Source organism: Ovis aries, chromosome 3 (genome assembly GCF_016772045.2).
Source record: "Ovis aries strain OAR_USU_Benz2616 breed Rambouillet chromosome 3, ARS-UI_Ramb_v3.0, whole genome shotgun sequence".
In the NCBI taxonomy this organism is placed as follows: domain Eukaryota; kingdom Metazoa; phylum Chordata; class Mammalia; order Artiodactyla; family Bovidae; genus Ovis; species Ovis aries.
The window spans coordinates 108,377,935-108,405,698 of NC_056056.1; the positions used below are offsets into that span (position 1 = coordinate 108,377,935).

At 40.9% G+C, this 27,764-nt stretch overlaps 1 protein-coding gene across 1 annotated transcript in view; it reads left to right on the forward strand.

Annotated features, from left to right (window-relative positions):
- Nucleotides 1–9,325: 9,325 nt before the first annotated feature.
- Nucleotides 9,326–27,764, forward strand: part of TRHDE (thyrotropin releasing hormone degrading enzyme) — a 459,653-nt gene continuing 441,214 nt past the window's right edge. Inside the window, exons 1-2 of the mRNA XM_004007369.6 lie at nt 9,326–10,341; nt 23,046–23,319. Of these exons, the coding sequence (XP_004007418.3) occupies nt 9,443–10,341; nt 23,046–23,319 (1,173 nt within the window). The 5' untranslated portion in view covers nt 9,326–9,442. The remainder of the gene's footprint in view (nt 10,342–23,045; nt 23,320–27,764) is intronic.

Below are 27,764 nucleotides of genomic sequence, written 5' to 3' on the forward strand. Positions count from 1 at the left end.
AGAATTCGAAGGAAGACATACCTTTATTATTAACAAGCTAAAACATAAATGAAAACATGGTCTCCACTTTTCGTGGTCCCCAGATTAAAAAGTTCTATAGTTAGGGTTTTTTTCTTTGGTTGGTTGGTTGTGTTTTGGTTAAACTCTAAGAACACTGATTCGTTCAATGGTAGCTATGCAAAAGTTAAATGAAAAAAAAAAAAAAAGGTTAAATGGAGGACTATAGGTTGAATGTTGTCATTCTAAGTGTAAGTTGCTCAGTCGTGTCCGATTCTCTGTGATCCCATGGACTGTGGCCCGCCAGGTTCCTCTGTCCATGAGGATTCTCCAGGCAAGAATACTGGAGTGGGTTGCCATGACCTCCTCCAGGGGATCTTCCTAACCCAGGGACTGAACCCAGGTTTCCCGCATTGCAGGCAGATTCTTTACCATCTGAGCCACCAGGGAAGCCCTATCATTCTAAGGCACCTTTTAATTGGCTCCTGTATCAAATCCATGGGAAACTAAATATGTGTCAGAATGTGATGGAAAAATTCAAATATCAAAGATGCAAAAATTAATTAAAAGGCATTTCCTGAATTGGAAAACACAGCTTACTGTCTTTAGAGACTTGTTCAAGTCAAAAATGACTCGGGACTTGGATTCTGAAGTTTCCACAGCTTTCTGTACTGATAGTATTTGACTTTGGTTCAATACTAAAATTTTGAAGGTTAGTCGCTAAGTTGTGTCTGACTCTTTGTGACCCCATGGACTGTAGCCCACCCCACTCCCTCTGTTCATGGGAGCTTCCAGGCAAGAATAATGGTTGCCATTTCCTTCTTCAGGGGATTTTCCCTACCCAGGATTTGAACTTGTGTATCCTGCCTTGGCAGGAAGGTTCTTTACCGCTGAGCCACCATGGAAGCCCATACTAAGATTTTAGAAAGCCTATAACAACACTTAAAATTCGTTGTTGGTGATGGTGGAGTGACTCCAGCATAGATGACTGATAGCTTATAATATTCAGGTTAGAGGTCAAATCTGAGACCTTATTATACATCCAGGGAAAATTACTTTGAATAATCCACAGTTATTTTGAATTATTATTTTAAAATTATTAAAATTATTATTTAACAGTTATTTTGAATAACCCACAGTAAAACCTTCAGCTCCAAATAGAGGAGGAGGAATTCACATATGGACATTTATACTTTCAAAGTGACCAAATTACATATGATTTTCACTTGCTCTGAAATGACTCCATATATGCAATTTAAAATTTTGTTTGTTCATCATTCTATAAAAAACTTAGCAATAAATTCTAACAAAAGTTTAGATGTTTAAAAAAGGAGAAAGTATTTTTTTTTTAGCTACTCAGTATTATAACATTTATATATCAAGAGTGTTAGGGAATATATAACACATTTCCTGTGCATCTCTAATAAAAGAAAGCTTTCAATATGCTGTATTTTTTCCCTTATTTTTCATAACTGCAGCCTCATAATTAGAAAACAAACTGAGTAAGATAACTCACAGCCAATTGAATCTGGTGTTAGAAGTTAAGGTGCAAACGAGACTAAATCAGATATTTGAGTTTTTTCTAAACAGGATTGAGCAGCATTTCAAATCACCTAGAATCAATTCTCATGGGACACTGGTAGAAATAATGATACTGAGTTAAGAAAACATTTTTCTGATGGAAAAAATCACAAGTCAGAGATTGCCACTTACATTATCCAAGATAAGTTTGGTGATTATCCTGTAAATGAACATCGATTTTTGTGTAGACTCCAATATTTCCAATCTCTGAGAAACGGTTCTGGTGTCTAAAATGTCCAATTGCAGAATTATGGCAAATACCTTTTAGTGAAGTGGTTGCTTCTCTGAGAAAACAAAAGAAAATTGCTTCACCTCTGAGTTTTGCCACTCTACAAAGTCTAGCTCTAACCCAGCATGTATGCTTGCATGCTCAGCCATGTAAAGCTCTCTGTAAGTTCAGACTGTAGCCTGCCAGGCTCGTCTGTCCATGGAATTCTCCAAGCAGTAATACTGGAGTGGGTTGTCATTTCCTCCACCAGGGGATCTTCCCAGGGATCTAGACTAGATCTCCTGCATTAACAGCTGGATTTTTTTTAAAAATCACTGAACCACCTGAAAAACTCTTACGGCAGAGGGAAAGAAAAAGAAAAAAACCTAAATTCATACCCTATGTATTTACTGTTACTGGCTAACCCACAAGGTGGCACTAAAGAGAAAAGTGACAACAGTGAAGACCGCAAGCAATTTCTATGCTAAATCAATTCCTTTATGGGCATTAATCCTATTTCCTGACATGATTATCCTTTTAATACGCTAGGAACCCAAAACATCCATATTCAGGTTCATTGCTTTTTTCTCACAGACTGTTCCTGGAGTTTAAAAAAAATCATTTAATCCAGCAGCCAATTATAAAGAGTAAGTTTAAATACTTTAGTGTAGTTCTTTTGTAGGAAAGTTTTTTTTCTTCCAGATACATACTTTACAATTATTGTAAGGTTATAAATTATGACCATTTTTAATGTTTTGTATAGTGCTTGGCACTTAATGGTCTTATAAATGTAAACAGTCTTATTTAATGTTTTAATGTTTATAGTAAAATGATATATTTAGACTTGTAACATAGGCATACCTTGTTTAATTGTGCTTCACAAATACTGCATTTTTTTTTTTGTAACAAATTGAAGGTTTGCAGCAACCCTGTGTCTATCGCGCCCTTTTTCCAAATGCATTTGCTCACATTTTGGTAATTCTCACAATATTTCAAACTTTTTCATTACTGTGATGTTTGTTATGGTGCTCTGTGATCAGTGATATTTAATATTACTGCTGCAAAAAGATTATGACTTGCTGAAGGCTGAGATGATGGTGAGCAATATTTTTTAAAAATATGTATTTTTGGAGACGTAATGTTATTGCATACTTAGTACATTACAGTATAGTGTAAGCATAACTCTTACACGGACTGGGAAACATATGTATGTGATTTGCTATATTGTGATATTTGCTTTTTTTTTCTGGTGGTCTGGAACGGAATCTGCAATATCTCTGATGTTTGTTTGTGTAATAGCATATAAATAACTTCTTTAAGTTATTTTAGGCAAAGTCTAATTGTTTGAGTTCCAAAAAATAATTCCTGAATCCCCAAATACATATTTTACCTAACTTTCAAGGCACTTGGAGAGCACTTCCTGGATGCATGTGGGCAAATGTTCTCAGAAAGCCTTGTATGGAGAAACAAACAAATGGTGTGACATTGGCACAGCCTTAATCACAACCCTGAAAGTAAGGGACACGGAGGATCCTTAGTTACAGTGCCATGTGGTAGAAGGAACTGGGTCTTCTCTAGCAAATCCGATTCTGAGCAAGGAAGGATAGCCCCCCAAAGAGGCTATTCTTCAGTTCATGATTAAGAGATAATGTTATTCATCCACATTTGAAGGAAAATACTGTGATTTGGTTATTTTTTTCCTTGGTTTCAAAGCAGGAATTTAATGAGTCAAGAAACAATTCAAATTTTTACTGTTATTGTATAATATGCATACTATGAATATGAATATGAATACTTGTGAAATATTTTCTAACAGAAGATATCTTTCTTACTCAGAAATGATTGCATCTTTGACTAGAATACTGACTCATTAAAAGTATGCCCTATGCATATGATTAAAAATAAAAAATATTGTGGATCTGGATCAGCTTTCAAAACCTTATGTATCAGTATATGACCTCAAGACTAGTGACATTTCATTATCTTAAAGAGAAACACTTCACCCTATTTATCCTAATTTCTTGATCAATCCATTTACAACCACCATTTGCTACTCAAATTCAGGAAAATATTGTAATTACCTTATTTAACGAATTAATTTTATTTTATTTTTATTTCACTTGTTAAGATTTAATTGATGCACTAACATTTTACGTTTAACGTACATAAGTTTAAGGTGTATGTGAAAGTTGAAGTGTTAGTCACACAGTCATGTCTGACTCTTTGCAATCCAAGGACTGTAACCTGCCAAGCTCCTCTGTCCATGGGATTCTCCAGGCAAGAATACTGGAGTGAGTTGCCATTCCCTTCTCCAGGAGATCTTCCTGACCAGGGATCAAACCTGGGTCTCCTGAATTGCAGGCATATTCTTTACTGTCTGAGCCACCAGGGAAGCCCACTACAACTATATATTGTAATTTGTAATATGATTAATACTGTAGCATTAGCCAATACCTCTGTTACTGTCACATAATTATTTCATTTTGTGGTGAGAACATTTAAGATCTAGTCTCTTAGCAACTTTGAGGTGTATAATACACTATGTAATTACCTCATTTAAAGAGCAATAGTGACAAACATTTATATATCAAACAAATGTCTGTGTATGTCTAGTAGGTACAGGTTTTAAAAGATAATATGCTTTATTATTAAATGGAAGAAGAGTGAACAAATGAGTGGAAGAGAAAAAAATTGGATTAGAAGGTACATATGGAAGAAATACAATAGGCTATCTCCGTCTCTATGTGACTTTACATTAATATTTAAATCAGCATACATTCTTCAAATATTTTTCATGGTTTCAAAGGGTGAGGCACTACTCTAGTCATGTAAATTTGAACAGTGACATGAGCTCGGGTCAGAGGTGAGATTTCTACGGCATGTGCGTGCGTGCTAAGTCACTGCAGTCGTGTCCGACTCTGTAAGTAAGACTTGTTCTGTTTAGTTTTAAGCATAATTATGAGATTCTTGGCCTAATAATATGTAGTAATACATTAATAGGTTAGGGAATGTTTTCCTCTAAAAACAACTTTATAATTTTAAGATTTTATGTGAGTAAAGAAGACATAATCAAATTTAAATGTGATATCAATTCAGATTAATCTTTTAAAATAAACATAAGTCAGATAACCAGCAATTAAATCAAGGTGTTAATTGTAGTTAGTGAACATTATGGAATTGCACTGTTTCAATTATGGCCAATTTTAAACTGTCCTCTTTCCATTGCTAAGATTCTTGAGGAAAGTTCTATCTTGAAGGGTGTTTCTTACATGTTACCCTTTAACAGATGCAGTGATCAAATGGTATGAAAATCTGAAGTTATATAGTATAAAATATTAATAAAGTTTGCAATATTGTTTTTCTCATCAAGTTATCGCCATCTCAAGTCTCAAACCACATTGGGTGGCGCATGGCAGCGCCACTTCAGCTGGGTGCAGAGGCTCCTGCCGCTCACTGTCGGCTTCGACCTCCAGTCACGTGCGGCCTGCAGGGCCGCAGCCTCTCAGAAAACACATCAGTCCTGTTTTCCCTGCCAGAGTAGCAGGGGTTGTTTTCTTTTCTTCATATGCTTTTACTAGTGCAGTGTATTTTTATAAAGCTTTGTTGTCCATTAATAGTTTTTAGTTAACTTTTCTTTATTTTTGCTTCTCAATGGAGAAGATGAATTAAAAACCCGAGAGCGTGAAGAGATTAGTGTTTTAACTCTGGAATTTCTTTTACAGAATTTGAGAACTGGATGAGATCAAGGAGGTTGACTAGGCAATCTAATTACTGTACATGAACCTGTGGAGAAACTGAGGCAGTGAGGTAGGTTAGGATAATGTAGGGAGGCGAGGGAAGATTTGTATCTTGTTCTTTCTGCTGAGCCAAGCTGTTTCTGCAAGTGAAGTGCTAATTACACTTGAAGGGGCTGAGTATAAGGAGGACACTTCAGTTGTGTCTCTACATACAAACCAGTGGGAAGAGAGAAAAAGCAGCTCAAGTGTAAACAATCAAAGAGTAAAAAGCCTCTGAAGCCAGCGCATTCACTGAAAATAGTTCAGTTTGATTAATCATGGAACCTGGTTGTAGATTTAGTTAATAACTTCCGTTTGGACTTATGGATATTAAACATTCAGACTGTTTTCAATTTTACAAGCCTCTAAATCAAATATGGCCACGAAATGACTTGAAAGACATTTATTAACTAAAGAAAATAATCATAAAGTATCCAATAATAATACATTTACCAAATTTATTATTAACGATAAGTGTGTTTCTGAGAAGAGCATCAGGCACTTTGGAAAGTCTTATTCTCCTGCATGGGTCTAACACTGACAAAGTCACACACTGAAGGCAACTTCTTTAAAGGAATATTAGTGAATCATCTCTTTAAGATTTTTCTTAGGTGCACTATCTGAAATTTTGTCTTTTTTGGTTTTGGTTTGAGGAGGGTAGAATACACAGTCTCTAAAAAATAAAATTAAAAAGTTACTATACCAAAGTTATTTACTTCTCAGTGGTAGGTTATATACTTTCAGAAATTAACAAGAGAAAAATTCACTGGGGCCCTTTTGTAACATCCACATAAGAGGAAAAAACATTCACCCACGTGGCCTTGATACTACATTTACTGGGTTAAGTTGCATTTTAGAGGAATCAGTGTTTCATAAGTTACGTTCACTACAGGTTAATGAGCTCGTGCCTGCTCCACTTAGGTCTCAGAAATAACCCATCCACTAATTTAATTATAGCCAGTTGAGACTTTACTAGTTGGTAAATGTATTCTTTAATTCCAAAATCCTCAAGAGTTGCCTTGTAGAGATTTTCAAAAGTACACAGATAAAATACAAAGAAGAACAGAAAAAGCCTTCTTTGAATCTTTTCTTGACTAATATCATTTAAAGATCCTTTAGTGGGTAATATCTTCATTGAGGCAGTGGTTCTCAGACTTCTAGGGGGTGGTTCCAGATTCCTCTTATAATTCAAGTGAGTTGTATCCATGGACTTTTGATCAATAATCCTGAACTGTGGGTTAGGACCCTAAGGTCAGAGAAGTTTGGTAAGCTGCTAAGAGTCACACAGCTCTTTCTGCCTGCCTATACTATGTTTCCTGAGTCTGTGAAAACAAACTAACAAACCTTGGACTCCTCAGTTCTTAAAATGCACACAGGCAGATTCCTATGGACAGCAAGAGCACAGAGATTTAAAAACAGAGCATAAAAAAGTAACTTGAACAGACTGTGGCATTTCCCTTGGTCTGTTGCTAACAGCCCACATAAAACATGCTTAAATTAAAAAAAAAACCAAACTGGCACTTCTTTTTATCATCATTTTAAACGATTCAAATGGACATTCAGAATGTATGGCCTTGGGAATGTATCCCATCTGAGTATAAACGGTAAAGAGCTTCATTGAACAGAGGGCTGTGTTTTCAGTGGTTTTCGGGCTGAAGCTGATACATATTTGGGCTGTTCTCTTTGGTCATGCTTTAAAGCCAAACGCAAGATTTTAACGTGTACGTTCAGGACTCCAAAGCCAGCGGTGTTAAACATTCCTTTTTGTAAGAAAAATAATTAGGGACATGATTTTTTAAAATGCCTTTGGAATTTGAAGATGTGAAAGAAATGTGTAAAAAGAAATTACTCCATTCTCTTTTTATTCTGCACTTTTCAAAATTGACTCTGAAGCCCATCACACTTTGTTTCATTGAAAACTAGAGACTCCTGCCTCTAAGCTGTGATCTTTGGGGTGGCTGTATTCTGAATAGTGTTCCAATTAGAGTTCTCCACCTAAATTCTATGGCTTGGATATTCCCTATACTCATACATATTCTGTACTCTAATTTAAAACTTCAACAAACTTAGACAAGAATCCATAACCAGCCAGTGGTCTGTGAATCTGTTTTGACGATACAGATGTGGATGGACACTTTCTATTGATAACTGTTCTTAAAACAGTTTAAACGATTTTCATGTAACACTGAAAACAGCCAAAAAAAAAAAAAAAAAAAAGTAACTGTGACCAGGTGAAGTGAAAAACTGTCCAATCACAGAATATCCCTGTTCACTATACTGAGTCTAAAGTAATGGAGCTTATGTCCTCAGCTTTTCTCAGTCTCAAGTTTCTGGTCCTGAATATTACATTTGAATATTTTAAGTATTTCCTCAATCCGAAAATATATTTGTTGGGAAAAAGCCATCCCTTTTCTGCAGCCTTTACTTCTGGAGGACTCTAACGCTTTCTTGCTAACCCTTATTTTAATACCGCACGCCTGGACACATCACACAGTATAGTGTATGTTGTCAGGCTTTGGAGAATTTATTTCAATTTACATACAACCCTCCAAATCCTCTGGTGAGCTTGATGTGAAATCTGAGACCGCTCCTTCTCCCCAGCAGGCTCTTTTCTTGGCCTCTAGGCATTCACAGCCAAAGGCTCCAAGGCTCCCTCCCGGAAGGCGCAGTGGGGCTGAAGGGTCGGGAAGAGGGTGACTGCGGGGCTCGTTGCGCTGAAGATTTACAGTACTTCTCGCAGGCGGCGCAGCAACCCCCTCTGTGGCTGTGGGTGTCTGGTGTGACGGAGCGGAGAAAAGCTCTCTAATCTCCCAGGGCCTGCCTCTGCCGCTCCCCTCCCTCCCGTTGTTCCGGCCTCCGCGCTCTCGCGCTCTTGCCGTGGCCTTTCTCGGGGAGTTTCGGTCCCTGAGCGCAGCCAGAGTAGCTTTGGCAATCTAGATCTGGAGCCTGTGTACACACGCTCACGCACACACGCGCGCACACACATGCACACTCACTCGCACACACGCACTCCGGCTCTCCCCACGGGCATATAGAGCAAACCCGGAGCTTCATCTACCTTAGGGGGATGGCCCGGACGGACACTTCTTGCTCAGTTGTCGTCTCCGGAGGTCAGCGCAACGTCGGGACCAGCGAGGCTCGCTGCCCGGTGTGCAGCCTTGCGCTGTTTGCCGCCACCGCTGCTTAAAGTGTCCAGGCTGGAGGAGAAGGCTTCTCCCGGACAGATTCCCGGCGCAGCGCTGCGGCCCTGGGACTTCACGGAGCTGCTTCATCCAGGTCTCTTCCGCCCCGGCCATCCTCGCGTCCCCGGCTGCCGGGCTCAGGACTCGGGCGCCTCCGCCGCTGCCGCCGCCGCCGCCGCTGCTGCGAGCACATCCCGCCCAGAGGACTGAACGCCGGCGCTGGAGTGGGGAGAGAAAGCGGCAGCCCTAACTTCCCTCTCCACTGCTCCCTCCTTGGCAGCCGCGGACCAGCTAGAAGGCTCCCGCGGAAAGCCAGGCGAGAGCTCGCCGCTGGGAGCCGCGAGCGCACAGGGGCGGGGGCAGCCTGCGCCCTGGAGCCGGGCGCCCGCCGAGGAAGTAGTGCGCGCTCTGGGGCGAGCGAGACGCTCTCCAAGTTGGGCGCGTCCCAGGGCCCGCTGGCCCGCGCCCCTGCAGCCAGCGCGGTGTCCGGGGAGGGGCGGGGCTGATGGGGGGCGTCGCGGGCGCCATCGCCTACGGCCGGAGCCCGTCTTAAAAGGCGCCCGGCCGGCCTCCCCAGGCCCGCAGCTGGCGTCGCGCCCTCGGCCGGCGCGCGCGCTGATGCAGACGCTGCCGGTGGCCCGGGTGGCCCGCTCACAGGGGGCGCCCGCGGGGGCGGGGGAGGAGGAGGAGGCTGTGTGATGGCCCTAGACGGCGAGCGGGGGAAACAGGAGGAGGAGAAGAAAAAGAAGAAGAAGAAAAAGAAGAGGAAGAAGAAGGAGCAGGGGGCTCAGAAGAGCGGCTCCCTCTTGGCGGCCGCGATGGGCGAGAACGACGCCGCGCTCCGGGCGGGCGGCAGGGGGCTCTCGGACCCGTGGGCGGACTCCGCGGGGCTGCGGCCCCGCACCACCGAGCGCCACATCACGGCGCACAGGCGGCTAGTGCTGGCCTTCGCGGTGTCCATCGTGGCGCTGCTCGCGGTCACCATGCTCGCCGTGCTCCTCAGCCTGCGCTTCGACGAGTGTGGGGCGAGCGTGCCGTCCGGCGCCGACGGCGGGCCGGCGGGCTTCCCGGCGCGCGGCGGCAACGAGAGCCTTCCGGGCCCGGCCCGACGGAACCACCACGCCGGCGGGGACGCCCCGCAGCCCGCGGCAGGCGCGGAGGCCACCGCGGAGACCCCGTCCGCCCAGCCGCCGTCTGGGGAGGAGCGCGAGCAGTGGCAGCCGTGGACGCAGCTGCGCCTGTCCGGCCACCTCAAGCCGCTGCACTACAATCTCATGCTCACCGCCTTCATGGAGAACTTCACCTTCTCCGGCGAGGTCAACGTGGAGATCGCGTGCCGGAACGCCACTCGCTACGTCGTGCTGCACGCCTCCCGCGTGGCGGTCGAGAAGGTGCAGGTGGCCGAGGACCGGGTGGCCGGGGCGGTCCCGGTGGCCGGCTTTTTCCTCTACCCGCAAACCCAGGTCCTGGTGGTGGTGCTGAATAGGACTCTGGACGCGCAGAGGAATTACAATCTGAAGATCATCTACAACGCCTTGATCGAGAACGAGCTCCTGGGCTTCTTCCGCAGCTCCTACGTGCTCCATGGGGAGAGAAGGTACGGAGGGAGGCGGTGCCCCGCGCCGCCCCACCCAGCCAGGCTGCTCTAAACCGCCGGCCAGCCGGCGACCGGGCGACCGGGCGAGCTTCGGATACACGGGGCGGGGGCGGGGGGGCAAGGATGGAGGGAAGGAAGTGAAGGTGGGATAGGGCCATCGCCCAGAACTCTCGGGGTCTTCCTGAGGCTTGGGTTCTTCCTGTAGCCAGCTGCACAAACTCACTCACCGGTACCAAATGCCACTCTAGGCTGGGACCCCCTGCCTCGTTAAAGTTGCTTAGACAGGCAGAGCACACAGCCTTTTTTTTTTTTTTAAGAATGATGTATAATCTGAGCGGCCCCAGGCCAAGGTGACATCAAAACCCTGCCAGCTTACCGTGGAGGGAAAATAGGTGAGCGCCAGAGGCCAGGGTCGCAGCCCGGTGAGGAGTCAGGGCGCGGGAGGCAGGGTCAGGTCCTCCTCCCTCTCCCTTCCCCCCCCCCCCTCCGCCCCAACGTCCCACGGCCGCTTCTGGAAGGCATAGAGCTGTGGACAGGCATTGGCCTCACGAAGTTTTGCAAAACTGGAAGTTGAGATTCTGGACAGTAAGAGCCGGTCCCAGTGGCAGAGTAAGGGAGGGCGTGGGGTGGGGGTGGTGGCAGCTGCCTTGGCCAAAGCCAGCCAGGAATGTTCTTGCTGGTGCTTCCCACTCTCCTAAGGCAGAGTGACTCCTGTTTGTTCCTGACTTACTGCCTCTGGAAGTGACTCCAGTGGTGAAAAGGGAAAAGCTAAGTGTCAGTCTCAAATGCCTTATTACTGAGTGCCTTTGGTGCTTCTCTTAGATTTGGACAGTATTCTGTTTCTTATTTTTCTGAGAAGCTGTGGGGTTTCCCATCACTTGTTTAGAGTCCAGCAGAACTCGGTTCAGATCGCAGCTTCAACTCTACTGGTGATGAAGGCTTGCGGAAGCTGATTAATGTCTCACCAGGTCCTGGCAATGACTACTAGTGCTTAATGAGCGTCCTGTATCAACTCAGTCCTACAGGAGCCCCACGAGCCCGGGTGCTGTTAACATTCCCTGTTTTACTGATGGGGAAGAGGAAGCACCAAGAAGTGGAGTAACTTGTAATATAGCGAAACGACAAAGCAGGTTTTAGACTTAGGCACTTTGGCTCCAGAACCTCTTTTAGTTTTAACTTGGTGAAAATAATAATAATATCCTCATGGAATTGTTGCGGGATGTCCATGATTAAATGCACTGAAAAGCACTTAGCCTTGTACTTCGCACATAGACTGCCCACTCATGTTATGAGTGTCCCATGGTAGCAAGCCCTCAAGCATGTTGTTGAATGCATAAACAAGTGATTTTTGTTTTTTTTTTCCTGACCCCTTGCATTTAAAATAACTGAATAGTTAAATGGCTATGGGGCCAGGGAATAACCCAAATGAACTTAAAAATGAAATCAACAACCTTTGAAGTGGAGGCAGGTTGGAGATTAGTAATGGTGCCATTGGCAGAGACTCTCTTGTTCTCTAGAGAGTCTAATGACAGCAGAAAACTTGGGATCAGAGCAGTCCAGGGCTCCTGGGGTCAGCAGACTGGGCAGCAGAGAGCTGGGACTCAAACTTAGGTTTTCTGAACCCTGGACTAGAGCTCATGCTGTCTGGAAACTCCCAGAAGTTGCTATAGTATAAGAGGCTGGGAAAATTTAAGTGTGTTATGAGAGAACACAAAAGTTTTAATATTTATAGAGTGCTGTGGTATAACCTCATCTAAATAAATTACCCAGTGCTTTAGTGGTTAGGGACCCTGGTGACTCAAATGGTAAAGAATCTGCCTACAATGCAGGAGACCCAGGTTCAGTTCCTGGTTTGGGAACATTCCCTGGAGAAGGGAATGGCAATCCACTCCCGTATTCTTGCTGGAGAATTCCATGGAGAAGAGCCACGGAGTCACAGAGTCCAGCACGACTGAGTAACTAACACACTTAGTGGTTGTGTGCTAATTAAAACCTCCTATAAGTGAACGTATAAATTATTCACAAACTCCTAAGACCAGATGTAGATAATTTAAAACCGCTTCCACCACGTTCTCTGACATAGTCTCAAGAATATAGAGGAAAAGTGAAAGTGAAGTCGCTCAGTCGTGTCTGACTCTGAGACCCGTGGACTGTAGCCCACCAAGCTCCTCCGTCCATGGGATTCTCCAGGCAAGAATACTGGAGTGGGTTGCCATTTCCTTCTCCAGAGGATCTTCCCAACCCAGGGATCGAACCCAGGTCTCCCGCATTGCAGGCAGATGCTTTAACCTCTGAGCCACCAGGAGAAGGGTTTTTTAAAAGATCCATGAGCACATCAAGTTTAGGGGAAAAGCATAGAAGGAAAGTTTGCATGTTATGTCAAAATGCCAATAGTGGGAACTGCATATCATTACTGATAATCTTGCTGTGGTGAAATAAGTATTTCCAGCAAATCCTGTTTTTTTCTGAGCTGTGCCAAAATATATTTGGTGGAACTGAGCTTGTTGTGGTCAGTGCTTTCAAATTAACAGGACTCTTAAAAGGACCAGATGTTCCTGCTTGACCTATAACTGATTTCTTGTACCCTAGTGCATATTTATATTCCAAGTCTGCTTCATTTTCCCCAAAGATGTAAATAACGTGGTTGGGAGTTTAGCCTAGTGCCTATGTAGCTAAACACTGCATCCCATTAACACTCCAGGATTTGGCATTTCTGGAGATCTTACCATGGTTTTATACTAAGCAGCCTCTTAGAAAAAGTACTCGTTCTTTTTTTTTTTTTTCCCTTCAACATTAGAATGAATATGATAATTTCTTATATGTTTCTACTAGAGTTGATAAGGCAAAAGAAATCGAATCAAACATGTCACAGTTATGTCAAAATAAGATATATTAAGCTTCTTTGTTTGTTTGTTGTTACTATGGATACTTGGAGAATTTTTAAGCACACCAATATCAGGAACTCAGGTAGAGTTAGACTTTTATTGGTGATGATTCTGTCCCCCAAATGCAATGTAAATCGACATTTTAAAACATACTTTTCAAAAGGACTTAAATGCAAACTCTAAATTTTCATTTGTTTAGTGACTGAATGTCTTGGTCTTTTAGTTAGAATTTCTTCCAATTTAATTATCAGACAATTTCTGTAATGAAAGCATTTAATCTGGCAATAGGGAGTCGCATTGAGTAATTTGAAAGATTTAAAAAGAGCAATGCTACCATTCTGAACACCTGACTTAGTCTATGTGGAAACAACTGGTTAATAATCAGTCTGATTTTCTGGTTCACTCCTTAGAGGACTGAGAGGTATAATTTGGGCAGAACAGGGAAACAAGATTTCATTATGTGCTGTATGCCTTTGACCCTGAAAAGTTTCATCCCCCAGGGGGTTTTGCAGGGGGCCTGGTTTTTGCTCTATAGAGAAGATTTACCTCCCTTGGTTCCCATATTACAGTAGAGAAAGTTTAGAAGACAAGCTCTTCACTTGAGGCAAATCTTTTACTCTCGGTTCAACATTTGGAAATTTACCACTTGTTGAATATTGCAAATAAATTCTCTTAAATTTGAAATGTTTACACATATCAGTAAATGATCTCTGTTAGGCAGAATACCCACTCGCTTTTCCCTCAAGTAGGTGGGCAGCAGGCAGATACATGCCATAATATCTTGTAGTAGAATACACTTGCTTAGAATTAGGCAAAATCTTCATTTACCTGAAGTAATTGATGCTTTGGGGTAGCCAGATGGTGAGCATACCCGTGTTTAAGGTAAGATACCTTAATTTAGATCCAGATGGTCGGATTGAAAGAGGAAGCTTACCCAAAGTAAATGACCGTCTTATTCACTTTCAAAAGGGACACCCTTTTTCTTTGACAAACTTTGAGTCTGTGACATGCCACAGTGAGAGAAGACAGAATGAAAAGAGGAGGTCTTTTTCTTTCAAGGGTTATGCAGAGAAAAACCATGATCTCCAAGTAAAATGGAAGGATAAAATTATGGTTCTCACAGAAAATTGCAAAAAGCTCCTTTGCAAAAATGTTGTGGAGAGCATAGAGGATTCTATGGGTAGGCATTTGATCATTTGTGATATTAGTGTGGATGGTTTGATGCTTTGTACTTTTCCTGAAATGAATTAATTTCATTCAAAAAACCATGGCATTTAATAAAAATAAGAAAAATATGTTGAGAGCAGTCTTACTTCTCCCATTCACTCTGCACGGGAGACATCTTTACATGAACAAATCAGAATATATGGCTTTTTCCCCCTCTATAGAGGGCCCTGCACTGAGAAATCTAGGAGAATCATTTGTTTCTGTGAAAACTTTTTGTATGATTCCTTAATGGACTTGTTTAACTCATTGTTTTCCTGTCAAGGCACACACAGCTGTGTGGCCAATCTGAGTCCAGTGTTGGATTTTGGTTACAGTTCAAAATGCTATCAGCAAACTAAATTAGAAAATATTGGGAAAAAAGTTTTGACCATTTAATAGTCACTTATTCAGGGAGGAAAATTCATGTAGTTGGTGTTTGTCTCGCTATGTTTTTTGGTCACCCCGGATAGTCATAAAGTATACCTTATTTATGAAAGAGTTAAGTTAATTTGTCTGTGTATTTTTTCTTCAAAATAACCCTCAACAGGGCCTGTCTGCTCTGGATCTCTATGTTGGGTTTGCTTAGCATGTTTATTTTCTCAAACCAATTTTTGCCACCATGTATGAATACGGGCTTCAGACAACAGTACAGGGTAGTAATTTAGGCTTGCTTGAGGATGATGATGGCATTTGAATGATATAAGAATAGGACTCGCTTCTTTAAGCATGGCTTTTAAGAGTGATATAAAAAGAGTGTAGAAGAAATAGTCTACCTTTAATATGTGTTTGACCCTCTATAAGGAAGAGTGTCCCCCGTAACCCCAGGCTCATTCATCCTCCTATCCCACCAGCAATGATCATCACCTTGTTGTCCTTTTAATTCAAAATTATACCAGTGGCTGGATTCCTCCAGATTTTCTCAAAGATCCATGCAATCCTGCTTTTTGCCACTAGAGAGTAGCTGCTCTCTCCAACAGAATTTTGCTACAGAGGATCTGAGAGGATCTAAAGATGCAAAACACTTCTTGCCCCTCCCAGTTCTTTGGATAGTCTGAAATAATTCACAAACAGGCACAGCTGGATGGTGGTCCTGATGGGGCTGTAAGGGTGAAGTAAGAGTGGCAAGACCTTACTGAGTGGGGCTGAGCTGGGGTGAAGAGTCCCTGGCTCCCCACTCCCCACTCCCTGTCCCCAGGTGTGCCTTCTTGGTCTCTGAATAAACCGCTCGCTTATTAAGGCGCTCTGGCAGTGGTTGCACAGCAACAGGCGTGGTGAAGTCACTTTAATCATTTGGATATTTTCTCATGACTACACAACTCAGAAAACAAACAAACAAAGCCCCAAAACCAAAGGATGTAAAAACAATGAAGTTTTAAAATTACCCTTGTTGGTTCCTTTTTATCCCTTTTAAGAAAAGGTTCGAGCACTGCTAGTTGTGTTGCTGGATGGAAAAGTGTGTGTGTGTTCAGGGACTCTGCAACCAGACTGCCTTGGTTTATGTCCTGACTCTTCCACTTAATTAGCTTCATGACCTTGGCCAGGTTTCTTCTTGTTCTGTGTCTGGTATCCTTATCGGCAAAACAGGGATAATGATATCCTCTTTCGTGGGGTTATTGGGGAGGATATTAAATGAGTTAAGTAATAAAGCGCTTAGAACAGTGTCTGACAGTTGGTAAGTATTTGTGGGTATGAAATACAATTATATTGTTACATGGCTGGATAGCTATTCTTCGAGCTGGTACAGGGTCATTTAGGTTCAATGTTGTTGCCTTAGGCTTCCCCTTATTCTTAAGGCAGCGAGTAAACGGTCACTTTGGACATTCCTTTCACTGCTGTTTGTTTTGCCCCCTAAGCAGAGTTCAAAAGACAGGGAGAAAAGAAGCAGAGCCCTTCCACAATGAAGAAGGGAGAGAAGAAAAAGGCTGTGGTATTTCATAGCTAGAGAAACCCCATGCTTGGTCCAGACGCTGCGATGGAGAGGGTCGAGGGGGCAGGAAGAGGGTGTGAAGCAGAAGGAACTCGTAACTCTGATTATTGCCCTGCTATCTCAGCAGCGAGAAAAGTGGAAAACAGTGGCTGAAGGGTCAGGAGGGCTTGTTGCTGGAAGCCAGTACAGGAAATAGAAAAACCTCCAGTGCCAGGGGAAAGGCACATCGGTCATTAGCTACTGCTCCGCAGACTGTATTTGAGTGCCACCAGTAGCGCTTATTTATGATACTTACATAATACTTTTTCTCTTTCCAATATTAAACAAATGAATCTCAGACACTAGTTTATTTATCCTTATGAGAACCTAATATTATGACTCAGGAAAGTAATTCCAGTGAGTCCATAATACTCTTCAACAATGGTGATCAAGTACTCAGTACTCATTTTTGAGAAGAGTATTTAGTGCACAAAAATGAAAACAATTATGAATATTATGCTCTGTTTTTATAACACGATAATTCACATACGCACCACTTCCTACATACATATTGCTGGTATTATTGCATTATGTTTTTAGTTTACTAGAATGGTTATTTAAAAAATATACTACACACTTGCTTATAGCACTGAATATTCAGCAGGAGCACGTCTCTTCTGAAATGGCAGAGTCTTAATGACTCATTGCAGTACATAAAAACACAGTCTAAACAACGACCCATTTTGCCTTAAAATGTTTTGTCATTGAGTAATAATTTGCACTTTGATCAACAGTCTTCACTTTAAATGGGACGTGGGTCACTTCCGTGACCTCGTCGCTGTCCAGTTACTAAAAGCAGTTGAAGAGTAACTAGATGACCCACTGGATCACTTCTTTCAATCTTGGGAGTTTTTGTTACTAATCTTAAACTTTTGCAACAGTAGGCAAATTGCTGTTGTGACAGAAGCAGCTTCAAAGATTATCATCCATTGTGCTGTATGTGTGGTCTGGATAGGTGTGGCCGAAACAGAAGCCTTCCAGAAATGTCCTGCCATTGTGAGGTTCTCTTGGTTTTTGGTGGGTTCCACAATGAAACATGAATCAATCTGAATACGAGCCGTGTTATGCAAATATTTGTTTCCTTTGCATATATTAACTTTATGAAAAGGCAAACTGAAAATAATGGAACAGAAATTGTTTGTATCACCTACTGTAATTTGTTGGCAATATCAGCCAATGTTAATGCATTATTTCAGCTGAATCTTATCATAATGATTCGACACAAGTAGCTTGCCTAGTGAACTTCCGTAGAAATAAGAAGAAATCAATTCTCTATATCCTTCAGAGGCAACATAGAGCTTTAAGCTCTACTGCTTAGCATAAACAAAATGTCAAATAGACAAGTTGTTAAGAAATCAAATAATTTATTTTAGATACAAGAGAATTAAAATAAATGTATATTATCCATTTTTCTAGTTATGCTAAAGTGATATTCTTGGAATAACAACACTTCCAGGATGTTACTTTTGGTAGTGAAATTCCTTTATGATAATAGGATGATTCTATAAAAGATAAAAATGTTTTTGTTTGAGAAAGCAGGAGAAAAATAGACGACAAAATACTTTTCCCCATTACCTTCTGCCTCCTGCTGTTTTAGTTTTACTTCTTGCTGTATTTACATATGTATTTCATATCCTTACTATATATTAAAGTGTTCTCTATTTTAAGTTAATTTTTTTGTATGTTTTTTCTACCTGGTGTACTGCTACTACCTCAAACTCTGCCTCAAATTTGCTTAAAAACCAAACTCATTATTTTCTATTCCCAACCTCTTTCCCTAGAGGTCTTTGATGTTTTTAGTGACAGTAAGCAGGAAAGAGGTCTCAATTCCACTACTTGAAAGCAATCATCAAATACACGCAGTGAAGATTATGTTTTTGAAACCCAACAGACACTATTGCCCACTGAGGGCCCCAAGCCTGAAACTGGCTCTCTTTGTTAGAAAGGAGATGATCCAGGGAGAGAGAGGTATTAAAGATAGATGGGCAGTACTGAGATCTGAGAAAACCAGAACCTCTAAGAGAGCAAATAGGACGTTAACTTAATATGTGAGTCAAAGCCTTTTTAAAAGCTTCTTTCTGTGCCACCTGTAGTCCGCTTGCTCACTTCTCCATCCGTCTCTGACCCTTAAAGTAGTGCCCAGGCTTCAAGACCAGTTCTTAACTTCCTCCTCCAGAAAGCCTTCTTTCAGTTCTTAAGACAGGTGGTTCTCAGCGAGGTCGGTGCTGCCTCCCAGGGCACATTTGCAGTGTCCGGGGACTTTTGGGTTGTCACAGCTGGGGAGAGGCATTGCTACTGGCCTCTAGCAGTAGACGTCTAGGATGCTGCTAAGCCCAAGATGGCTCTAAAAAGAGAATTATCCATCCTAAAATGTCACTAGTGTCAAGAATTCCAGCACTGAACCACCCATACTTACATTGAAAACAGAAAAGTCAGTAGTGCCGAGGCTGAGAAATCTCGCATTAGAAGATGTAACTTCTTCATGCATTCGTCATGGCCTTTTGTGCAAAACCTGTCTAGGCTTATGTTTTATTTATTTTATCAGAGTAGAAACTCCTTGAGGGAAGGAACATATATGTTTATCTTTATCTCCACAGCATTAAACACTCAAGAATGATGACCAAGAGAAGCAAATGTATATAGATCTTGTAGCAAAAAGCTATCTAGCAATAATGTAATTTAGTATTTTAAAATCATCTCATCAAATTCAAGGACTATTTTATTTCTAATTTTTATTCAGTTATAGGTTCTCAACTTGAAAAAGACCCTAAGCGTAGTCTAGCTCAATTGCTCTTCTTTTCCAAGGGGCTTGTTTTGATTTGCTAAAAACTGAATTGAAATTCAATTGCAATCGTCCTCAGGTGCCAGACTGTGAAATTGGTATTTCCTCATTTAGACATTATCAAATATATGCTAGCCCTCAGTGCATGGCTATAAATATACTGTGTGTAGGAATTCATTAAGAATATTAATTGCAGAAAAGTCACTAGTTGATCTTTATAGTTCCTTTCAACCCTGAGAATCAGCAATTTAATTGCTGGCCCTTACTAACATATTTACTTACTATGTGAGGCAAAAAGAGACTTGAACATGACATGATTCCTCTGCATAAATATTTGGTTTATTAATTTCTCATTAGCCCAGAGGTATTTAGATAGTCTACATATAATAAATTCCTACCCTTTAATTACTCAATACCAAAGACACCTTTGATTTTTTACCTAATGACCAGTACATTCTAAATGCAACCTCTCTGTTGAACTCTTATGGAAATTTCCCCTAGTATTATTAGTAGTTTTAATGCATTGTATATATTTTTCTTTTCAGGTAGATTGCAAAAGCCTTAAGGACAAAAATGATTCTATCTTGAAAAAAAGTCCTGCCACATGGAGTGAAAATCTCACACATGGCAGACAGTGTCTAACTGCTCAATGACAAGACTTGGATTTCTCAGTACTTGGAAGTGAACATATTTCCTTGTATATTAAATTTCATAAGTATCTTTTAAATGGCCTCAGTAAAGGAATAAGAAGCCTCAGTGACCATTTTAATTAATAAAAGAGTTAAGATTCAAGAACATTTTGAAGACAAAAAAGCATGTGAAGAGAAAATTGTGAATGAGTGCGTCTTAACAAATAGTTACTGATATTTCGTTAAGCAAAAACTATATTGCTATTGTTGTAGCCACGTGTTCTGGAAACAAACTTACTCAAAAGGACAATGCAGATAGTGGAGTGCAGTGTATTACACCGCCGTCCCAAGGCAGAGTCTCCTCTTAGCCAAGGACCCCAACCAGCATTTGTGAAAATCTTTTATACCCCATGTGTATGGGTCTGAACCCACCACTCCAAATTCCTTGAGACTTACATAAACCAAAGAAAATACAATCCCGATAACCCCATCTTTCACGTGCTATGTGCTCATGTGCTCAAACAGTTAAACAGTTAGCCAATAATCAATAAACCCAAGGTTATACTCCGATTGATACAGAAAAACTTATGGCCTGTCTGGAGGAAGGGGTGATTAGTGTCTGTTTTCTCCTAGGCGATGAGTAACCTAGATACGATCTTCAAGGTTCCCCGGTCTGGAGGGGGTCTTATCCTTCTGTTGTTGTTTTCATAGGCACTGAACACAGAGTTCAGAGTCCATTGGAAAGGTGGCCGAGCATGGTCAGCATGAACAGGCCTAAGATGGAGTCCAGGCCCTATGAATTCCTTCCTCACGATCAGTAGAAAATAGGGAAAATATTGCCAAGATGCTAGCAGATTTGGAAACAAAAACTTTTATGACCAATAGTCAAAATAAAACCTTGCTTATAAATTGTGGGTGAACATTCATTTTGCTGTATTTGAAATAGAATTACCTTTTTCTCGGACACAGAAAATGTGGATTCCGGACCCAGCTTTGCACTAATTGCCTCTGTAACTTTAGATAAATCACTTACCCTACTGGAACTACTTTTTCATTTTAGGAATTTATGAAAGCTGGACAATTTGTTTCTAAGATTGCTTCCAACTTTAACTTTATATTTTTTCTAAAGATTTACAGTTAAAACTTCTTTCCTAAATATTATCTCATTTTATCATCTCAACAGTTTCATAAGGGAGGCCTAGAAATATTTTCCTTCTACTAATGAAAAAATAAACTCAGGCAGTAAAGTGATTTACCCAAGCCTGGTATGGAGCAGCTCAGTAATGCTTCAAGATAATTCTTAAAACCCTTCTCTCAGAGGAAATTTACAATTAATCTTTAAAATGTCTTATTTTCTCTGTTTGAAAACTAAGCTTTTAAGAAGTAGTCCCTCAATAATACATGTGTCATAATTTTTAAAAGTATAAGCATTTACATTTTATGGTTTGATCCAGGGATAGCCAATAAGATTCAATACACATGTCAGCCTCTATTGATTAATATAGCTCCCTGAAGTGCTGTGTTGAGAATAATTTTGAGGGCGAGCTTGGGCTCAGCGGGAAAGTGTGCCATGTGAGATTAAGCAAGAACTCTGTGGATGATGGGGAAGGCAGGGTGGGTGGAGGAATGGCTGTGGGGATAAGAGCCTTCTGAAGAGATGGCTGTAGCACTCAGCAATGTTTTACCAAGGGTTTGATATTGATTTGCCTTAGCTACAGTTTTAACTAGTATTATTTAAAAAGTTTGGGGCTTCTCCAGTGGCTCAGTGGTAAAGAATCGGCCTTCAATGCAGGAGACCTAGATTCAATCTTGTCAGAAAGATCCCCTGGAGAAGGAAATGGCAGTTCACTCCAGAACTGCCCCCTGGGACATTCTGTGGGCAGAGGAGCTTGGAGGGCTACAGTCCATGGGTCGGCAGAGAGTAGGACACAGCTGAGGGACTAAGCGTGCATATGCACATATAAAAAGTACAATTAACTTAGACTCTTTTCGCAAATAATGGCCCTCTTTTTAAGTTAAAGGAGTGTCTGTCTTCAAGTATGTAGTTTGGGTATTTTGATTTGAAAGAATGCAGAGGGTGTTTCTAGAGTTTGAATGAGATGCAACTTTGCAGCTTGATCTGAAAACCAGAGTGGATTCAATATAATATAGATATGCACATACTGACGTGCATATTTACTATACAGATATTTATTATATTAACATATAATAACACATACTGTATATAGCAAATATATACTGTGAGTGGTAGAAACCAATGGTCTCTGGATCATCCTGTGTAAATGCATGTTCTATCATTCTAAGAAAGGTCGGAGATGCTGTGAACCAGTGGCTGCCATTTACTACCTCCTGCTGGGTGCTGTTCATCTGGTCACACCTTTATATCCTCCTTTTCCATTCTACTAAGCTTTACAATGCTTTTTAAGTTGGGCATGGCTATTTCTTTTTAAGCAATGAATAGCTGCACCTTACGGACATTTGGTAATCATCCAAGATGATATGGTTGAGAAATGTTGTGGAGTCAGAATGCAGACCACGTTTTGTCAGGCTTCAGGGCCCATTTCCTTAACAAAACCAGGACACGTCTTGCTGAAATTTGAGGACGTAGATGTTTCCTAGTGATCATCTGTGTCTTACTTGTATCTAATGACAACTTTTGGATTTGATTTCATTGTCTTTACTAGTTGAACAGTTTCAACCAGTTTCAGAGAGGAGAGAGAGGCATACCACAAAGGAGAACCATTATTTTCTAATACTTTCCAATATGATGATGAGTTGTTTTCTGTAAAGTGTCAGTTTGGCCTAATAAGCACAACTCAGGGCTTCCCTTGTGGCTCAGCTGGTAAAGAATCCACCTGCAATGCAGGAGACCTGGCTTCAATCCCTGTGTTGGAAAGATCCCCTGGAGAGGGAAAGGCTACCCACTGCAGTATTTTGACCTGGAGAAGTCCATGGACTGTATAGTCCATGGGATCGCAAACAGTCAGACACCACTGAGTGACTTTCACTTTCACTGGGTTTAGAGAATTTACTTTAGTTGAGACAGAAAGTTTTCTGAAAATTTTTTGTTGTTGGCGAAATATGCATGACGTATGCTTTTGTACCATTCATGTACTTAAGTTTGGTTCAGGAAAAAGTGTCTTGTAATTTGCAAAAGGATTTTATTAACAGAAGTATATAAAGTGATCATAACTGAAGACATAAATGTAATTGAAAATGTCATATTCTTTTTCCAGATTCCTCGGTATTACTCAGTTTTCGCCTACACATGCCAGAAAGGCATTTCCTTGTTTTGACGAGCCAATCTACAAGGCTACTTTCAAAATCAGCATCAAGCATCAAGCAAGCTATTTATCTTTATCCAATATGCCAGTGGAAACTTCTGTATTTGAGGAAGACGGATGGGTTACGGATCACTTTTCACAAACCCCTCTCATGTCCACGTACTATTTAGCCTGGGCAATTTGCAACTTCACATACAGAGAAACTACCACCAAGAGTGGGGTTGTAGTAAGTATTTTAAGCTTAATGTTGTTTTTGGAAAATATATGCTGATATCTGGATTAACAATGACTCATTTCTCTCTTCTTCCCATCTTATATAGCTGAATTCTTTTCTTAATCCTTGGAAGGAAAATTATCTTCTTGGTTTCAGAGTCGGAGAGGAACTTCTCTTCCTTACCCAGCCTTCTTATGAATTTAATCACTTTCCCACCCCTGCCATTCCTGTTCCTTTTGATCGCCTGATTATCTCTGCAACACCTGTTGTCTGTTATGGGAAATCGCCTGTTTTTATTTATATGATGATAAAGCTTCTTTTATTATAAAATATTTCACACATAAAGAAAATGCGGAGAATAATATTATAAGCTCCATATACCTACTAGCCAGCTCTATAGAATCTGAACATTTTACCGTCTTTGTTCCAGTCTCATTTAATTTTTGAAAAAGTAAAACATGTTGGATAGAGTTGAAGCCCCCTGTGGACCCCCTGCCTGATATTGTTGCCTTGCCTCCTACCTCCTACCTGGCCCTGAATTTGAATTTTGTCATTTCTATGCATATTATCACACAATTATTAAGTATATTATTCACTATTAAGTATAAGTGACATCGCTCAGTGGTGTCCGACTTTTGCGACCCCATGGACTGTAGCCCACCAGGCTCTTCCATCCATGGAATTTTCTAGGCAAGAGTACTGGAGTGGGTTGCCATTTTCCTCTCCAGGGGATCTCCGCTACCCAAGGATTGAACCAGGGTCTCCCGCATTGCAAGCAGATGCTTTACCGTCTGAACCACCAGGGAATCAATCAATCATTATTAAGTATAAATCTGTTTAGATAATTCCATGCTTTAAAATTTCATATAAGTGGTTTTATATTACAGATAATCATTTCTTCAACTTATTTTTATTTGATTTCATTTTTGCTTAAAATTATGTTTTTGTGGCTTATCTGAATAGAGTGGTTGAATGAATATATTAAAATTTCCCTTCCTCCTATAGATGAACAATTTAGTGTTTCCTGATTTTTCAGATTAACAACAATGCTTAGTGAACATTTTTGCACCTAAATTCTTCTGCTGATGCGCTAGAATTTCTGTAACGTACGAAGCTTCTTTTAACCCATAGCACCCATATGTATAGAAATATGTACTTAGATAAGGGTGTTATACAGGAAGCCTTAAGAATTCACTCTCTGTATTAAATTTATAACAAAAGTCAATTGGATTCTTTATGATCATTACCATTTGTGACACCATTCATTATTCCAGGTACTTTTGACATGCTATTGTCTTGCATTAATCAGACTAAAGCAGGCCATGCTCACTTAACAACTTCGTCTTCATTTTGATGGCTTATGCAATAAATATGCACTTATTTTAAATTTCATGTCAACCCTAAAGCAAGGTATTATAATTCCATTTTTCCAAGTGAATAAATTTAGGTGGCACCAGTGGTAAAGGTCCTGCCTGCCAATACAGGGGACATTAGAGATGTGGGTTTTATCCCTGGGTCGAGAAGATCCCTTGGAGGAGGAAATGGCCACCCATTCCAGCATTCTTGCTTGGTGAATCCCACAGAGTAGCCTGGTGGTGTATGGTCCATGGGGTCGCAAAGGGTCGGACAGGATTGAAGAGACTTAGCACGCACAAATTTAGGGTTAAAGAGGTGAAACAACTTTATCAGAGTAAAAAGTAAGTGAGTGGTAGGGCTGCAAGACTAACTTCTTACGGTATGACCCTACGTTTTGGGCTCTCAGCCCCCATGCCCCTCCTCATGCTGTTTTTACCATTTCACCTGTGTTTCTATATGAGAGTTCAGGCAATGATTCTTTCCGTCCAATGCCCGTTGTATCTGGTGTTACTCAAACATAACAGAAAAAGTGAATAGAAATCTATATTCTTATTCTGTAGGAAGTCCATAGCTCTATAACCGCCTAAATTTTGAATAATAGGTTTGGATAAACAAATTTTTCTTGCTGTTAACTTTCAATTTAAATCACCACAGAACCTATTTAAAAAATAAAATTTGCTTGCATACAATTTTAATGCCATTACTAAAGAAGTGTATATGGTGAGTTAGTCTACATAGTCATTAAAAATAATGCCCCTAAGTACTGACTGTAGAAGGCTAGAAAAAAGACATTTTGCTCTTTTTGGACTTATACTTATTTAATATGTTTAATTCCTCTGGTATTTCTTGATATCTCCTATGGATATATACTTCAAGGCTATTCATGTTGGACTGTACAAAGAAAAGGAATACTGATATATGTCATTTCCTTTAACATCTTCAAAATTTGATGAGAGTTGCTGTGGGTCTCTTAGGAGCATAGGGTACATTGGAAGTGTTTTTTTCTTAGTATGATTTCTTTATCCTAAAAGTATTTTCAGCTCTACACCATTATGCTTGTTGCTAAGTGATTCGTGTTTTAGAACCAGATACACCCCAGTTATTTAGATATGACTTTTATTAGAGTTAAGAATTCAAGTGATTAGTAAACATTAAAAAATGCCTATTTAATTATTTTTAAGGAGAAAAGAGAAAGCATGCTACTAGAGAACACTGGAGGGGCAACTGAAATAAAATTTTTGTTGTATAATTTAAAAATACTAAGAGTAGTAAAATTGCTATTGGGAACCCTTATTTATCAACTGTGGAACTAAAATATAAAACCTGGTTCTCTTTTTTTGTCACCCCTTCTAAATCCAGCCTGTTTTCTTTTTATTGCCACTCCTCTTTATTACGGAGAACACAGAATAACATTTCTGAACTCTTTAACAGCGAGGAGTGGAAGTTTAGCTTTAGACTCTTGGGTGTAGGATGGTCATATGAAATCCAGGTGATCGTTTTGAATCAGAAACTGAAGGAGTTTCCTTTGAAATATGACAGAGTAACTTGAAAAGCGTCTTAATATACAGCTGAATGGAAGCAGAGCATCAAGTATGCATATTTGAAGCATCATTATTTGCTTATCAAGTTACGTGTATTTTGCAAGGCACTAATTAGTCGCTCAGTTGTGTCTCACTCTTTGCAACCCCGTGGACTATAGACTGCCAGACTCCTTTATCCATGGAATTCTGCAGGCAAGAATACTGGCGTGGGTTGTCATTCCATTCTCCAGGGGATCTTCCTGACCCAGGGATCAAACCTGGATCTCCTGCATTGCAGGTGGATTCTTTACCACCTGAGCCATCAGGGAAGCTCCTGCAAAGCACTATCCTAAGTGATTAAGAAGATTAAGAAAAGTCTGGCTTATTTCACTCTGTATAATCGGCTCCAGTTTCATCCACCTCATTAGAACTGATTCAAATGTATTCTTTGTAATGGCTGAGTAACACAGTGTACTAATGCATATATATGGAATTTAGAAAGAAGATAATGATAACCCTGTATGCAAGACAGCAAAAGAGACACAGATGTATAGAACAGTCTTTTGGACTCTGTGGGAGAGGGAGAGGGTGAGATGATTTGGGAGAATGGCATTGAAACATGTGTAATATCGTATAAGAAATGAATCACCAGTCCAGGTGTGATGCAGGATACAGGATGCTTGGGGCTGGTGCACTGGGGTGACCCAGAAAGATGGTACAGGGAGGGAGGGGGGAGGGGGGTTCAGGATGGGGAACACGTGTACACCCATGGTGGATTCATGTTGATGTGTGGCAAAACCACTACAATATTGTAAAGCAATTAGCCTCCAATTAAATAAATTTTTTAAAAATAAAAAAATTAATATAAGAATTAAATATCTATTAATAAATTAATATGAGAACTAAATTTAAAAGTGAAACTAAAAAATTGATATTGGGAAAAAAAAAAGAAAAGTCTAAGATCCTTCTAGTAGAGTGATTGAAGGGCAACTTTCAAGTGGAATCCGTACCTGTTGAATGTGAAGTTTCAGTTCAGTTCAGTTGCTGTCGTGTCCGACTCTTTGCGACCCATGAATTGCAGCACGCCAGGCCTCCCTGTCCATCATCAACTCCCAAAGTTCACTCAAACTCACGTCCATTGAGACGGTGATGCCATTCAGCCATCTCATCCTCTGTCGTCCCCTTCTCCTCCTGCCCCCAATCTCCCCCAGCATCAGAGTCTTTTCCAGTGAGGCGACTCTTCGCATGAGGTGGCCAAAGTACTGGAGTTTCAGCTTTAGCATCATTCCTTCCAAAGAAACCCCAGGACTGATCTCCTTCAGAATGGGCTGGTTGGATCTCCTTGCAGTCCAAGGGACTCTCAAGAGTCTTCTCCAACACCACAGTTCAAAAGCATCAATTCTTCGGCGCTCAGCTTTTTTCACAGTCCAACTCTCACATCCATACATAACCACTGGAAAAACCATAGCCTTGACTAGACGGACCTTTGTTGGCAAAGTAACGTCTCTGCTTTTGAATATGCTATCTAGGTTGGCCATAACTTTCCTTCCAAGGAGTAAGCGTCTTTTAACTTCATGGCTG